Genomic DNA, 16,521 nt, shown 5'->3' with positions numbered 1-16,521 from the left:
TTATGTATTCATTGAATGAATCTGGCCAACAAAATTATTCCTCAGATTCAGAGCCTATAACATTTAACAAGCATTTACTGTGTGCCAGAAAGTCTGTGTAGAAATTATACATTGATTGTTTTATTTAATGTTTATTGCAGTCCTTTAAATAATTTTTATGTATGAAGCGTGGCTGAATCACTTTTTTAGAGGCCTGTGACCAATAATACTAGCAATGTGATTTGTAATATTGTACATTTCTCTTTTCTTATATAATAAAAACCATCACCCTGCTTAACAATGATCAGGACAAGTAACATTATTATATTTTATTAGTTATTAGGTTATTATATTGGGGCTATATAGTATAAAATACTATATGTTTACTATTATAAATATACAATCTTTTATTTTCTATTTTTAATAAAGACTGCATTGTAAACTTCCTAGTTTCTTTCTAAGATAAGTATTAATTGCCCTGGTTCCACAGGTAGAAACTATTTCCAGATGAATCCATTTTCATTTTCTATTCTCTCAATCTGATTTCCTGTCCTCTATCACCTATTAAAGTGTTATGCAATTTGAGAGCTGAAGTTAAATATTGCCTCTTCAGTGAAGCTTTTTCTGATCTTCCTAGTTGAAATTTGACTCTCCTTGAGAGTCCCTTAACACACTCTTTACTTTATGTTGGCAGTTACTGAAGCCTATTACTTAGAGATATGCTTATCTTCCTAGTAGTAAGTTTATGAAACAATTATGGTGAGCCATTCATATTTGTGTTCACAATGCTTAGCCCAGATTCTTGCACACAGTAGTGTTCAGTTATAATTGAAATAAACAGATACTTTCACCATTGACTACACTTTGGTAATGTTTTGTCCCTGCTTAGCCTAATTACATACAGATACCTAAATTTCACATAGAGTTTATCCATTACCCTTCCCTTTTGGACAGGTAAGCCATATGTTTTGCTGAGAACAAATAGGACTTGCACATTTGTATATATTCCCACAAAAGAAGAGGAAGGGACCAGAAGTAGAATTCTACTAGGTCTGAATCATAGAAAATAAAGAATGTCCAAATTGATATAATGTACCTACTCAAATGTTCTTTTCTACTTTTCTGACAAACAAGTTACCGTATGCTATTGTTACAAACAAAAATCAACTTTGGATATTGTTATGCTGAATTCAGTCATATTCCTACTAAAAAATTTGTAATTCATGTTTTGTTACTGGAAGTATTGCATGGGTGATATAGCTAAATTACCTATTTTATAATTTATTATTTTATTAGTATAAATTAAGATATAGGAAATCAGAAAAAGTCAACTGGGTAGAATTATTTTAAACTAATAAGGCTACCAAAATTGTATTTTTTGTCCCACTGGTCTTGCTGACCAGCTGTCAATTTTATAGCTTCCACTTTCAAATTAGAGGGTAAACTAACTTGTTTTTTTATTTATTGCTTACTGTTTTACTAAGGGGTGATATACTTTTGCAGGAAATGCACTCTAATCTTTTAAAAATAAATTTTACCTTTTTTTTCTTCAATTAGGCATTTCCATCACTCATTAATCAGTTGGGGATTTTATGGGTTTACCTGGTTTATGTTTATATAAGCCAAAATTGCCTTTCTGTAGCTCATTTCACTGCTGTATTCTAAATATATTGAGTTTTTATATTTAAGTACTATGTATATTTCAACAACTGCAAACTGAACACCTGATCTATCAGAAGATGAGTTTTAATTTGTCACTTTTTTTCTTTTGGGACAAGAATTCAGATACCCTGTCATCAAAGGAATTTCTTGAAAATGCTTACGTTCTAGCAGTTCTTCTCTTCTTGGCTCTTATTTTGCAAAGGACATTTTTGCAGGCTTCCTACTATGTAACCATAGAGACTGGCATTAACCTCCGTGGAGCTCTGCTGGTACGTAAAGGCTGTGAATAATCTTTGTTTCTTAAGAATGCTATACACCATTCAGTAATAAGAAGAGTAGTAGCTTCAGTTTGTTTTTTCATTCCACTTTCATTTTGGTATTACAAAAACAACGTGTCTGTAATCTACTTAATGAAAGAAACATAGAGCTATTTAATAAACCTGTTGAATTAAAAATAACTTTTAAATAATACATTAAGAAAAACATTTTTGAAATTTTACATTTACTTATCTCTGTTTGTTCTAGAGCCCATGCTTAAAGTTTAATGCATCTTTTTATTATATCACTAGATAAAAAAAGTCTGTATTTTGTTGAGGACTGAAAATAACTATACTGAAACAGAAATAACTGTAGTGGGCCAAGCACGATGGCTCACACTTGTAATTCCAGCACTTTGGGAGGCCAAGGCGGGCAGATCATGAGGTCAGAAGATCAAGACCATCCTGGCTAATACAGTGAAACCTTGTCTCTACTAAAAATACAAAAAATTAGCCAGGTGTGGTGGCACATGCCTATAATCCCAGCTACTTGGGAGGCTGAGGCAGGAGAATCACTTGAACCTGAGAAGCGGAGGTTGTAGTGAGCCGAGATTGTGCCACTGTACTCCAGCCTGGGTGACAGAGTAAGACTCCATCAAAAAAAGATAGAGAGACAGAAGACAGAGAGAGAGAGAGAGAGAGAGAGAGAGAGAGAGAAGAGAAAGAAAGAAACTGTAGTGGTTGATTTAAGAAGATGACCTTATAGAATTGTTTTTTTTTTGTTTTTTTTTTTTTGTTTTTTAAAAAAAAGTTTGTTATTTATTTTCAATGAGAAAAAAAACATAGTGTCAATTTTAAATTTAGAGCTTTATGTATTCTTCTTCTTCGTCTTTTTTTTTTTTTTTTTTGTAGGCCATGATTTACAATAAAATTCTTAGGCTCTCTACATCTAACTTATCCATGGGGGAGATGACTCTGGGGCAGATCAACAACTTAGTTGCCATTGAAACTAATCAACTCATGTGGTTTTTGTTCCTGTGTCCCAATCTATGGGCTATGCCCGTTCAGGTAAGTAGATTAATATAAGTAAGAGTTTTGTTTGCAGAAGAAATAAAACAAAAAGCAATCAAAATGTTTAGCTCTGTAAAAGGTATACGTATAGTGTTTGAATGTGCGAATATTACACTCTTTTATAGAAAAGGAAGCTAAGACTCATAAGTGTTATAGCATAGGTTAAGAAAGAGGAGTTTGAAATTATACTGCTTGGGTTCAAATATCTGCTGTACCTCTCATTTACACAACTGCTTAACTCCTCAAAGCCCTAGTTTTCTTAACTGCAAACTGAATACTATCTTCCTCATAAAGTAGTGGGGAATTGTCAAGGTTAAATAGGTTAATATGTCTATAATATCTAGCATAGTGCCCAGCATTTCCTGGGCATCCAGTAATTGTTAGTTGTTAGTATTATTGCCTTGATTTATGAAAGTTGTAGAGCCACAGTTTGACCCCTTTCATTTTGGGAAGCTATTTTATAGCATTTATAAACGAGAGCAATTGCTTTAATCCATCCCATAGTTTCAATAGCTAGTATATTGCAACATGTTAAACTGCGTAAAATGGTAGGAACAGTGACAAACTGGAGTGCTCTTTAGCTATTTCCTATGTAAAATAACATTTTAGTAAAGACACATGTTTTCTTGTTCCCCTAACTGGGTAAAAATGGCAAAAGAAATATATTCCATGTTTTCCTCTCTATAAGCTGGACATTTTAAATTATCTCAAGTTTTGCATTCTGTAGATGAAGCTTAAGCTCTAGATCTTATTTGATACAATCTATCATCTAAGTCCCTGTGTCCCAGATTTATTAAAGTACAAAAGTAATAAGATGCTAGTTTTTAATTTATTGTTTGCCTTTTCATTTTTAAATGGAAAACCAAGGCAAATAAAAGTATATATTATGCACAGTGCTTGGCACAAAGTAAGATTTAAGATATACTTTGTCTCATTTTATCAAAATGGTCTTATAGAAAGGTTAATTAGGTAACTGCCTAGGTGTTACAATTTCAAGTGCACCAAAAATCTCTGAATGACTACATCATGGGTGATCTTAAGGAAATTTTTTTTCATTGGATTTTCCAAACTACCTAATTAGCTGGGCAGTAAACGTGTCATTGCCCCAAGAAAACTGCTATTAAGCTATTATCATTGGCATAGAGGCATAAATTATATACTTGAATTGCTTGGAGACAGTTCATTAGTTGATATTTTGAACCATGATAAATTGAACTGCTGAGCAAAATATATATATATATATATATATATATATATATATATATATATATATATATTAGAAAGAGAAGATAGGATAGCAAGGTTAAATTCTGAGTTTTTAAAGGAAAAAGAAGACAGTGGCAAACCAGAGAGGATAGGTCTGAATGGTTTTGCCTTGGGTTTGGGGAAATGACTTTAGAGAGAAGTATGTTAAAATTGAGCACCAACTTTAGCTTTTTAACAGTTTTAGTTAGAGCCAGGCTTCTTGTCATTAAGTGGCACCTGGAGTCATAAGGAGGTGAGGAGCTCAGCTCATTCCTTTAGTCCACAGACAACCATCCTCTACTCACATTATGCTGCTCACTACTTTCCATCCTCTCAGCCTTGAAAAGCTATTACAATTCCAAGAGAATATAGAATGTCAAATTTATGGTGAGTGGCAGCATTTTCAAGAAAAATTGTATGCCCTTTAAAAAATCTGAAGACTGCTTTAGAAGGTCAGAAGCATCGTGGGACCACTTTGCGACTTCATGCAATAAATTGGTTTGACACCGTTGTACAGATTATAATACTAAAAGTACATTCCTAGCACTTAGCTTTCCCCAAATAAGCAAAACCCAGTTGTCACAGTTGGGTTGACTTGATGGTTAGTTCTGTCCCTCTAGAGAACCCTGACTAATACAGTTGACTTCTAAATAAACTTAGTACTGTATGATAATTAAGAAATACTATATTTGCATGAAAAATTATATCCTTTCATGCAGTGGCTCCCACACCCCCATTCATTTTCCCTTCTCCATGTGTTTTTCTCTCTAGATCATAATGGGAGTGATTCTGCTCTATAATTTACTTGGATCAAGTGCATTGGTTGGTGCAGCTGTCATCGTGCTTCTTGCACCAATTCAGTACTTCATTGCTACAAAGTTGGCAGAGGCTCAGAAAAGTACACTTGTAAGTAACATCTTTTGGAAACTTAATTATAAAAATTCAGAAATGCTATTTTAATTTAATAGTATAGGAAATTAATGCATACCACTCAGGATAGTTTGGAAACAATTATATTTCACTTCAGTTCTTCAGCAGCAAATGTGGATTTTCCATGTTGCCAAAACAATTTTTAAAAGTGGATTGGAAATTTAAAACTTGATGACCATAGATTCAAAATACTAGAATCACAGTTCCTGATGTTTTAAAGTACCATGAGGTGATTGATGAGGCTTTCAGTCTTCTTAGATCACTTGTCTAAAGAATCTTCTTAAGCATACTTTGACTCTATTGAATGTTAGTTATTGACATGCAAGAAATAGATCGAGGTACAAGTGAAGGGTCAAGTTTGCTGCTTCTGAAATTATATTTTTCTAAAGTAGACTCAAACCATGTGAGGATCTATGGAGTCACACTGACATGTTTCAGTGGCAGCTGCTCTTGCTGAAAATGTTTCTGGTCAACTTGGCAAGCAAGAAAAAGCCCAATTATTGACCTTTTCTGGCTTCAATTTGCTGTGAAATTATTTTATTTGAGCACAAATGTGCTGCTTTTAGAGAAATATTTGCAAATAATAAAATTGTTGACAGCATGTTTACAAATAAAGTTTGATTAAATATGAGCAAGGCTGTCTGTAAATCAGGCATAAAATGTGGAGATGCTACCACTGACAGGATTGTTTCTCATTTGTTTCCACTATGACAAGCAAGTTGCATGTGATGCAAGTGGTTTTCATCGCTTGTTTTTCTGCTGCTTTGGGTAGGTTACTCATTATTTCTGTCGGAACCATCTATCCTTTTGACTCCAACACACATGTACAGAAAGGTGTGGAAGAGGAGCTTAGGAGACATATGATGATTCCCAAACATCTGTCTTTTGTTTAGCTATTCATACCATATTCATTCACTCATTGAACAATCATTTGACAGGCATTTAAGACTCTGTAAAAAAACAAAAGTTGAACAAAAACCAGGCTGTTTGCTACTTCTGCTTTCTCCCATCTGTCTTTTGACCACTCTACTGCCCCTTTTGGTAGTTAATTGGTCATATGTACCTTGCTAGTAATTCTAGTATTAAATGTCATGATGAAGGAAGCTGAAACAGCTGGCTAAATTGAAGCTTTTGTATCTGCTATGACTCTCTCTACAATTATTTCAAGTTGTTAGTAAATCTAACTTAGGCCTTAATAAAGAGCTTATAAAGAAGTATGTGGAAATTTCTTGATAGCTAAAATAATAGGCTTAATTTCAATAGCTGTGTTAAGAAAATGCAGTATGAATGCACTTAACTCTGTACCTTTATATTTTCAAATAAGAAGCCCATTAACTTTTCTTAAATTTCTTGTTTTTCTTCTTGTAAGTATGAATGGTAAAGTTGATGGGAGAAGAAAATGGGTTAGATGTTAGGAGCCATTATAAGTCTCCTTATTAGTTGTTTAAATTTTTGTCCATATTATCTGCATATATGATTAAAGGAAATCATGTGAAACTTTAGAAAATTGCTTTTAGCCTTTATGTAAACCTGAGCAACAGAGACATATGTGTTTTTAAGTAGAAAGACATTTCGAGTCCATCTCATTAGACTCTTTGTTTCATGAAGCGCAAAGGGTTTAACTGCTTCTCCTGGGAATTTCACAACCTAGTTAGTGAGTGGCAGGGCCAGTCAGACATCTAGATCTCCTTAATCCCTGTCCATTACATGGTCCTGCCTTTCTGATTCACTTGGATGCAGTTCGTATTATTTTTCTTCCTTTGTTTTATAGGATTATTCCACTGAGAGACTGAAGAAAACAAATGAAATATTGAAAGGCATCAAACTTCTAAAATTGTATGCCTGGGAACACATTTTCTGCAAAAGTGTGGAGGAAACAAGAATGAAAGAACTATCTAGTCTCAAAACCTTTGCACTTTATACATCACTCTCCAGTAAGTTGCTGTTGCTTTGAGAACAGGTGACATTAAGGGCAACCAGAGAAACCCATAGTCGATTCAGTTTAGATCGTGATCAGTGAGACATTCTAGTCATTCAGGGACCCCCTTTTATTTTCTAAACACATGCTGTCCAATAGCCACCAGCTACATGGGGCTATCTGTTTATGTTCAAAGACATAAACACAAGTAAGCACAGGTTTAGAGTCAAGTAGACCTGAATTTGATTCCTCACAACTAGTGTGCCCTTGGCTATGTTACTCTATGAACTGAAATTCTTGGTTTTCTTCATCAGTAAAATGAAGGAGATGATGATAATAGTAACTAAATAAAACCCTTGTATCAGTTCAGTTAGTATAAATAGTTGGTTTTCAGTAAAAATTTGTTTCCTGAAATTGATTTGATTATGCTACTATTGATCTTCGTATCCCCAAAGATCCTTTAACTCTTTTCCCATTTATCTCAGAATATTCACGGGTAGGGCTTGTGGCTACAGCTTTTACCCAGAGAAAACTTTGCCACAAAATATTTCGCTTTTATTATCATTTAGTATCACTCTAGGATATCGACTTCGGAAACAAAAGGCATTATTCTATTTGTAGCATTCTGTTTTTAGTAGTGGTGTTTCCATTTACAAAATATAGTAACTCTCGATCACTAAAAATGTCAAATCCTAGAAAACATAGCATTCTTTTTTTTTTTTTTTTTTTTTTTTTTTTTTGAGGCAGAGTCTTGCTCTGTCACCAGGCGCCAGGCTGGAGTGCACTGGCACAATCTCTGCTCACTGCCACCTCCGCCTCCCGTGTTCAAGCAATTCTTTTGCCTCAACCTCCTGAGTAGCTGGGACTACAGGTGTGTGCCATCACACCTAGTATTTTAGTAGAGACAGGGTTTCACTGTGTTGGCCAGGATAGTCTCAATCTCTTGACCTCGTGATCCAACCACCTGGGCCTCCCAAAGAATATGGCATTCTTATGCGTGATGTTAACATCTTTCTTGAACAGAGTTGGCTGAAGATTCATTTGAAGAATCCGATTTTTTCCTAAATAGATGATCCAGATGATTGTGACAATTCTCATGTTAGTTCTGTTTAGGAATAATTCCAAGAACAATTTTTACATTTTATTTTCAAATTAAAAATTAAACAGATTTGCTTTAGCCTCAAAGAGCATGTTTATGTAAAAATAAATGAGTACTGGTAGTGAACTGTTCTTTTTTCTTCTAAACGGGAAAAGGGTTAAAAATATTTGCTGTTTTTAACCTGTCTCCTTGAGAGCTTATGATATGATATTTTCTTGAAGATTGTCAAGAAATATAGCCATTTTTTAAAAACTGAGGAGAAAAAAATGTCATTTTCAGGTGAAGGAAGCCAAACTTCACACAAAACCCTTTCTTTTCAATATACTTTCAAGAATTTTAAATACAGAGTTCTTTCATCCTCAACTCTAACTTTTAAAAGCAACTGCTTCAAAAATATTGGTTTTTTCCCTCAAAGTATGACTCTGAGTATTCTCATGAATAACAGGGTTTATGTTAGTATAATTCACACAAACTTAGCAAAACTATTCCTATTAATATTTGATTTGATTTGATTTCTGTGTCACTTTTGCTCATCTTTGTTGCTCCCAAGACCTTTAACAATTTAAAGTTTTGGAAGTTTGTATATTGTTTCCTCTTGAATCATAAACTCCTTTAAGGGTTGGAGATTATAAACATCTTTTGTGAAATAGATTTAGAGAAAATATTTGGTTTATATAAGCCCCTTTATTCTAGCCCGAATGCTTGATGCATTAAAAATGAAGTTGGAAGTTTTATCTTCCAGCAATGCACCATTAACATGGTGTCAAAATGCTAGAAGACAGGAAGATCGAGATTCACTTGCTTATATTGTACTACTCTAAGCTGGTGGCCCCTTCAATACATCCTTCTCTTCAAGGACTGAAACTCTCAGGAGAAGGTTGGAGGCAGCCAGAAATACGATAACAACAACAACAACAAAGATATATTGACAGTATCTTTAGACAATTATTGCCATTAGTGTTTTTTTTTTCTTTTTCTTTCTTCTTCTTTTTTTTTTAATGGAGACTCACTCTGTCACCCAGGCTGGATTTACAGTGGCATGATCTCAGCTTACTGTAACCTCCTCCTGGGTTCAGGCAATTCTTCTGCTTTAGCCTCCTGAGTAGCTAGGACTATAGGCATGCACCACCATGCCCAGCTAATTTTTTTTTTTTTTTTTTTTTTTTTTTTTTTTTTTAGTAGAGACAGGATCTCATCGTGTTAGCCAGGCTGGTTTCAAACTCCTGACCTCATGATCTGCCCGCCTCAGCCTCCCAAAGTGCTGGGATTACAGGCATGAGCCACACTCTTAGCCATAAGTGGTTTTTCACATACTATCTCATTTAATTATTACAACAGCCCATTGATTTTGATTCTATTTATTTATTTTTATATATTCTTTGAGACAGGGTATCACTTTATCACCCAGGTCAGAGTGCAGTGATGCGAACATAGCTCACTGCAGCCTCCAATGGTTGAGCTCAAGCACCTTGGCTTCCCAAAGTGCTGGGATTACAGGCCTGAGCCACCATGCCTGGCCTAGACTGTATTATTAACTTCACTTTAGAAACTAAAAGATTGATGTATAAAGAATTTAAGTAACTTGTACTTCTTTCAAATGATCCAACTTAGGTGAAATGTGAATCCAGCTTGTCTGTCTGTAGAGATGAGAGTTGGGTTGGTATTTGAGTCAAATACAAGAAAAGAAAGGGTAGAGGGAGGCCATACCAGGGGAGAGCAGTAAGAAGTCATGAGGGGGAAAATGCATGATCCTGGGTTCATGATAGGGAGCTAGGATTCATGAGTCAATGGAGCAAAATTCCAGTTTGACCACTTCAAGTTTTATGATGTTCTTCACTGCAGTCTTGTTGGTGGTGAGTCAAACAGAGCTGGCTGTAAATCCTAGCTCTAACACTTTGTAGTAGTGTGGTCTTGAGAAAATTACTTATATCCTCCTAGCCTCAGTTTCTTCATCTGTAACATGGGATAGTAATAACATCTACCATTAGGATTGTAAAGATTGAAGAAGATAATGAATAATACAAACGTTTATTGAGTGCACACTGTCCCAGGCACTGTCAAGTGCTTCATCCTCATCTGATATAAAGCAGGTTAGAAGAATACACTTAGAAAATAGGTGACAATAGAGCAAAAGAAACTATCATCAGAGTGAACAAACTACACAATGGGAGAAAATTTTTGCAATCTATCCATCTGACAAGTGTCTAATGTGCAGAATCTACAACGAACTTAAACAAATTTTTGAGGAAAAAAACCTAAAAAGTGGACAAAAGACATGAATAGACACTTCTCAAAGGAAGACATTTATGCAGCTAACAAACATGAAAGAAAGTTCAACATTATTGACTATTAGAGAAATGGAAATCAAAACCACAATGAGATACCATCTCATGCTAGTCAGAATGGTGATTATTAAAAAGTCAAGAAATAACAGGTGTTGGTGAGACTGTGGAGAAATAGAAATGCTTTTACACTGTTGGTGGGAATGTAAATTAGTTCAACCATTGTGGAAGAGAGTGTGGTGATTTCTTAAAGACCTAGAACAAAAGCTACCATTTGACCCAGCAATCCCATTACTGGGCATATACCCAAAGGAATATAAATCATTCTCTTTTAAAGATAAATGCATCCATATGTTCATTGCAGCATTATTCACAATAGCAAAGACATGGAATCCACCCAAATGCCCATCAATGATAGACTGGATAAAGAAAATGTGCTACGTATACACCACAGAATACCATGCAGCCATAAAAAGGAATGAGATTATGTCCTTTGCAGGGATATGGATGTAGGTGGAAGCCATTATCCTCAGCAAACTGATACAGGAACAGAAAACCAAACACAACTTTCTGACTTATAAGTGGGAGTTGAATAATGAGAACACATGCACATAGACAGGGGAACAACACACATTGGAGCCTACAAGGAGGGGAGCAGGGAGGGAGAAACTCAGGAAAAGTAGCTAATGCATGCTAGGCTTAATAGGTGTAGCAAACCACCATGGCACATGTTTATCTGTGTAGCAAGCCTGAACATCCTGCACACGTATCCCAGAACTTAAAATAAAATAGGATGACGATAGTCAGAGAAAGAAGGTTGCAGAAATGTGGCTCCTCATCTGTGTTATTATGAAACTCAGATCAGTGTTTGGTTTCGCAGTACTGCGTAAGAGTCTATTTTTGACAACTAAGTCGTATCTGGACTTGCAAATGCACAGTCTCATTCTGTTGTATGTACAGTGGTAAGGATAATTCCTGAGAGCGGATGATTTTTAAGACCTGAGCCAGCTACTGTCAAGAAAATTAGATTCTAGCTTCTTACTCTGTCATTGCCTGGCTCCATTACCAACAACTCACTTATTCTTCGGTCTCTTGGTTCTTAAAACTCTATAGTTTATGACTGTGTGACTATAAATCATCAACTGGGCTTTTAATTTTTACTGTTATTTCCAAACACTAGTATTTCAGGCTAAAATGTGAGTTTTTCTTATTTCAGCTAGGCGTCTCATGCTGATCCAATGATAGTGAAATATATTCCAGGAGAGATATTTAACCATGCAGAGAGTCCAGGATATGGAGTTATTTTATTAAAGGAAAGGGCCGTAAATGAATATGAATATCACAGTTGGAAAGAGAACTTGAAGTGATGTCAAATTCTTGTTTTTAATCTGTGTCATAACCTGATTTTCACATATTTAAATTAATTTAGTGAACTAAACAAAAGAGAGATTGTAACCCCTCTCTAGAATACATATTTGTTAAATTCTAATAATTTGTATCACTGAAGGATGATTTTATATGAATTCTTTTGTTTGTAACATTTCATAAGAAAAAATTTTCAATAAAGAAAAACAGATACTGGTTAAGACTAACATATGGGAGCTCATAAAACTGCAGACAAGGCTATATTAACTGGGAAATGTTTATGGTCTCCAGACAAAATGACATTTAATATACTTTGTCCTTCCTGTCTTCAAAGAAAGTTTAAGTAATAATAGATGATTAATTAAAATTTCTGAAAATGTTTGCACAGTTCAGTGAAACTAATGCATATTATTTCTTTCCACAGTCTTCATGAATGCAGCAATTCCCATAGCAGCTGTTCTTGCTGTAAGACACTTTTTCTCGCCTTTAGAAATGAAACCAAGTCAGTGATTATATATGATGTATGAGCAAGAATGTGTGGGTAGTAATATGTATATTACTTCACCTCTGTGACTTAGCCTCTATTGCAGTCTCGGTTGCAAGACTTCTAATCCAGGGTTTCTCAATAAAGACATTATGGACGTTCTGATCCAAATAATTTTTGTTCTAGGGGGCTGCCCTCTGTGTTAGAATGTTTAGCAGCATCCCTGGCTTCTAGCTACCAGGTACCAGTAGGAACCTCAGTTATGACAGTCAAAACATCACCAAATGTATGCTTAGGGGCAAAACGAACAGTGGTTGGGAACTAACTGTTCTAATCTCAATGACCTGGTTTCCAGACACTCTTATAACAAGATGGAGCTAGATCAGCAACCAGAAAATCTTAATTAATTGCAGTATATTTCATACTAAAATGACAAACTTGGCAACTGGTATTTTTTGTAGAAATTTAATTAGCCGGGCATGTTGGCCCATGCCTGTGGTCCCAGCTAACTGGGAGGCTGAGGTGGGAGGATCACCTGAACCTGGCGAGGTCGAGGCTGCAATGAGCCATGATCACCCTACTGCACTCTAGCCTAGGCAATGCAGTGAGACCGTCACCAAAAAAATGTAAATAAGTATTCTTTGGATATCAATGCTGACAGTTTTGTGAAGATCCACAGTGAAGACCTTAAAACAACAAAGCATTATTTTTTCTCCTGAAATATTTAGTACTGCTTGGGAAGGGCTTGACTGCTGAAAACTCTAGGTTCTCCACCCAGTTATCCCCCCTACTTGGTAATTTGACAGAGTCGATTACCTCATCTGTAAGTAGAATTTTTGCTAACTTTCTCATAAGTTTACCATCATAATTGCAGGTAAACCTTTGACTATTCACCAAAAGCAAATATTGTTTTAATTAGGGAGTTTTGGAGGAAGTCATTGTTAGCATAGCTGCAATGGATATATTCCCATAGCAGAATGTGTTAGGTTTCTAAGACTGAATGTATGTATGCATGTGTGAAACTTTCTTCAGCTTTCACTAAAGAACTCCTTTCTTTGCACAGACATTTGTGACCCATGCGTATACCAGTGGAAACAATCTGAAACCTGCAGAAGCCTTTGCTTCATTGTCTCTCTTCCATATCCTGGTGACACCACTGTTCCTGCTCTCCACGGTGGTCAGATTTGCAGTCAAAGCCATCATAAGGTAGGCACTAAAGAGTCTGATCTTTTTTGCTGGTTGATAATAGAAATGATGTGTGTTCATGGGAGTATTTGAAAAAATAAAAAAGAACTTTAAAATCACTGCCAGGAGATAACCATTGTTAAAATTATGGTATGCTACTTTTTAGTCTTTTATTTTTTTGATATAAAAATAATTATTTCAAAACAAAAATTTTAAATTTATCTAGTGTTTGTCTCCTGATTACATTTATTGTTTTTATTATTTTCCCCTTAATTTAAGTTTTATAATACACGATGTTTACTGACTATGTAATATTCCATGTTAGAAGCATTCCAGTTTATTAAATAATTATCTTTTTACTGGAGATTAAGAATGTTTCTGTTTTCTCCCTAACGTAAATAACATTGAAGTTCACACATCTCTGTTTATCTTAAACTTTTCTCTGATGACTTTCTTAGGCTGGATTTCTAGAAGTGGGGATACTAGATCCAATAATATGTACAGCTTTGAGGTCCTCGATGAATATGTTGCTTTCCACTGAAGTAGTGTTAGGTCAAAGAGAGCACATATTTTTAAGATTTTTTAAAATGAACACAGTCATAATGTATTTCCACTAAAGCTGTGCCAGTTTATATTGGCACCAATAGTGTCAGAGAATGTTCACATCATCACATTTACTATTTTAATTTTAGTTTAATCTGGAAAAAAAATCCAAGCTTAAAGTCTCTGAAAATGGAAAGAATTGTAAAACCATTTTGTATTTTTTGCTCATTTAAATATGCTTCTATAGTGTTTCCAACCGGTGCAAATTTTGTCTCTTTATAATTTATAATGAACAACTATAAAAATAGATATGATAAGACCATTTCTCCACCATTTTTACTTATATAGATGTGTTACCAAACCAGAAGATACGCTGCCTATACCATAGTCTATATGTCTTATGCTCCCATAAGTTAGGCAGTCTTAAAGAATAATTTTTTTTTTTAGATATATGCTCTTTATAAACCTATGAAACCTCAGAATGCTTTGTAAATAGTCATTATCATGTTTACATCTGGCTTTTGAAAGAAATGCCAAGATGTTGCAATATTGAAGAAAAATTGGAAAACTGAACCTTTAAATAAATGAAGTATCATGTTGCAATTGACAAAAACGTAGAACATCATTTGTAAGACTTTTAAAATGAGAAAATTGTGCTTGTGTCTGTATCTTACCGAGAAAACTAGAACTTAATATTCAAACTACCAGAATCTTCAGTTTTAGGCCAATAGTTTACATTGGTTTAACGATGGCTTACTACCAAATAACATTAAAATGCACATAAATCATCTTATAAACCAAATTCCTATACAATATGATAGCATAACATAGTTTCAGTGTTAGCCTCTAAGACATATCATTAACAACCAGTTCTAGAGCTGTTAGTGTCTAGAGCTCAAGCCTTCTGGCCACATCTGCCCTCATTTTCCTATTGTTCTGCCTTCTGAAACACTTGTCCAGATCACTGACTACTTTTTATAACACCACTTCCAAATTAGGCAGTGCTCTGGAAGGGAAGCTACTCAAACAATAAAATTGATAAACGGCCAGAGTTTGCTATTTTGGTCCTTATTTTCACTTTCTCCACTCAACAACTGTCCCTTTCATGGTTGCACTTTTATTTAGAATTTGACTTTGTACTACAAGTGGAGATAGAAAGCAGTTGATAACTTATAATAGGTAATGCCTCTGAAATCAGGAGGTTACCAAACATTGAAAGGACTTTGAGTTGATTAAAAGAGACTGAAAACAATCTAGGGGTGGCCCTCCAATCCGTGGTATACAATTCTGTGGTAGTAAATCCTAGTATAGTGGAGGATGGATATGCCCACTGGATATTTCTGCATAGCACCCTCCCTTCTGCATATCTCATGGAAAAGACATTTGCCAGTTTGATAAAGACCAGTCTGTTTTCATGGCTCAGTTCCAGATTTCCGAAGCCATAGGCCAAACAGAATCTGCTTATAAAAGCCTGATTCTCTCAAGTGAGTTTCAGTGGTTGAATTGCAGGTCCTACAGAGATGGCTGGTCAGAAGAGACCATTAATCCTTTTTACCACTGTCTGATGGTTCTGGGAACCCAAATAAGTGCTCTCCCAGTGTTGACTGGACTTACAGCATTTTCTTCTGTGTCTGGGAACCCATGACCAGCCTTTAGTGCCAGTTGGCCCACTGTGAGTTGAGCAGCCTGTTTAAAATCAGAGACTTTGGTCAGCTGATTTTGAAATCTCCTCTTCAGGAAGTTTGGAAATTCTAAGTCCCTCACTGCACTCTGAAATACATTTAGAAACGTGGTGGGTTAAAATGGGATAAAGCACACTCTCAAACTTGTGTTATACATGCACATAAGAGACTTGTAAACTTCTCTACTGGAGGAAGATTCCTTACCATGTTCAATTCTCTGCTCCAAAATAATTTTATGCTTTCTTTTAAAAAGTTTGGCTCATTAGCCAAAGTTGTCTTCATGGCATTCAGTGGCTGAGACCTGTATATACCTCGTAAAGTGGAAGAACGAGGCAGGTGTGATTGACGTTGTCTCCTCACACACCCCAGCACTCCACACCATTTGAATTTTCTGGACATTTTATGACGAAGGGTTCTTGCCTACTTTCCCAAAACCCAATAATGAAAAGTATTATCTAAAATAACAAAATGCTCTAAGAAGAGTGATTTTTTTAGGATGCTTGCCTCTCACTTTTCTACTTTGCTTTAGTTGTAAGAAAATAATATATGTGTTTTGCTCTTTTAAAAGTAATAGCTTGTGTCCTTTATAAATAATTTGAGTTGAGGTATCTGTACATTTTGTTTGATGTACAATTCAATATCTATGTCCAAAAAGGCATTGGGCCAAGAGAAAAACAAACATGTAACACAAATCCTTCACTTTATTGGGAAGTAACTTAGTGTTCTTGCTCTCATGTACCTCCCAAAAGAATGTTTGTATGGCTAGTTCACTGCATTATCTTAAGTCAAATAAATGGTTATTCGTATTTACCATATACC

General features: G+C 35.2%; 1 protein-coding gene across 5 annotated transcripts in view; it reads left to right on the top strand.

Annotated features, from left to right (window-relative positions):
* ABCC9 (ATP binding cassette subfamily C member 9) overlaps positions 1-16,521 on the top strand; it is a 153,920-nt gene that overhangs the window by 27,807 nt on the left and 109,592 nt on the right. For all 5 annotated transcript variants that reach the window (XM_074402880.1, XM_010337297.3, XM_074402879.1 and 2 more), the window contains 6 exons: positions 1,758-1,910; positions 2,811-2,966; positions 4,986-5,120; positions 6,916-7,078; positions 12,233-12,273; positions 13,356-13,498. In XM_074402880.1, the coding sequence (XP_074258981.1) occupies positions 1,758-1,910; positions 2,811-2,966; positions 4,986-5,120; positions 6,916-7,078; positions 12,233-12,273; positions 13,356-13,498 (791 nt within the window). The remainder of the gene's footprint in view (positions 1-1,757; positions 1,911-2,810; positions 2,967-4,985; positions 5,121-6,915; positions 7,079-12,232; positions 12,274-13,355; positions 13,499-16,521) is intronic.

Source organism: Saimiri boliviensis, chromosome 7, assembly GCF_048565385.1.
Source record: "Saimiri boliviensis isolate mSaiBol1 chromosome 7, mSaiBol1.pri, whole genome shotgun sequence".
NCBI classification, from domain to species: domain Eukaryota; kingdom Metazoa; phylum Chordata; class Mammalia; order Primates; family Cebidae; genus Saimiri; species Saimiri boliviensis.
The sequence above is the reverse complement of the archived record's forward strand: the minus strand, read 5'-3'. Positions and strand labels throughout refer to the sequence as shown.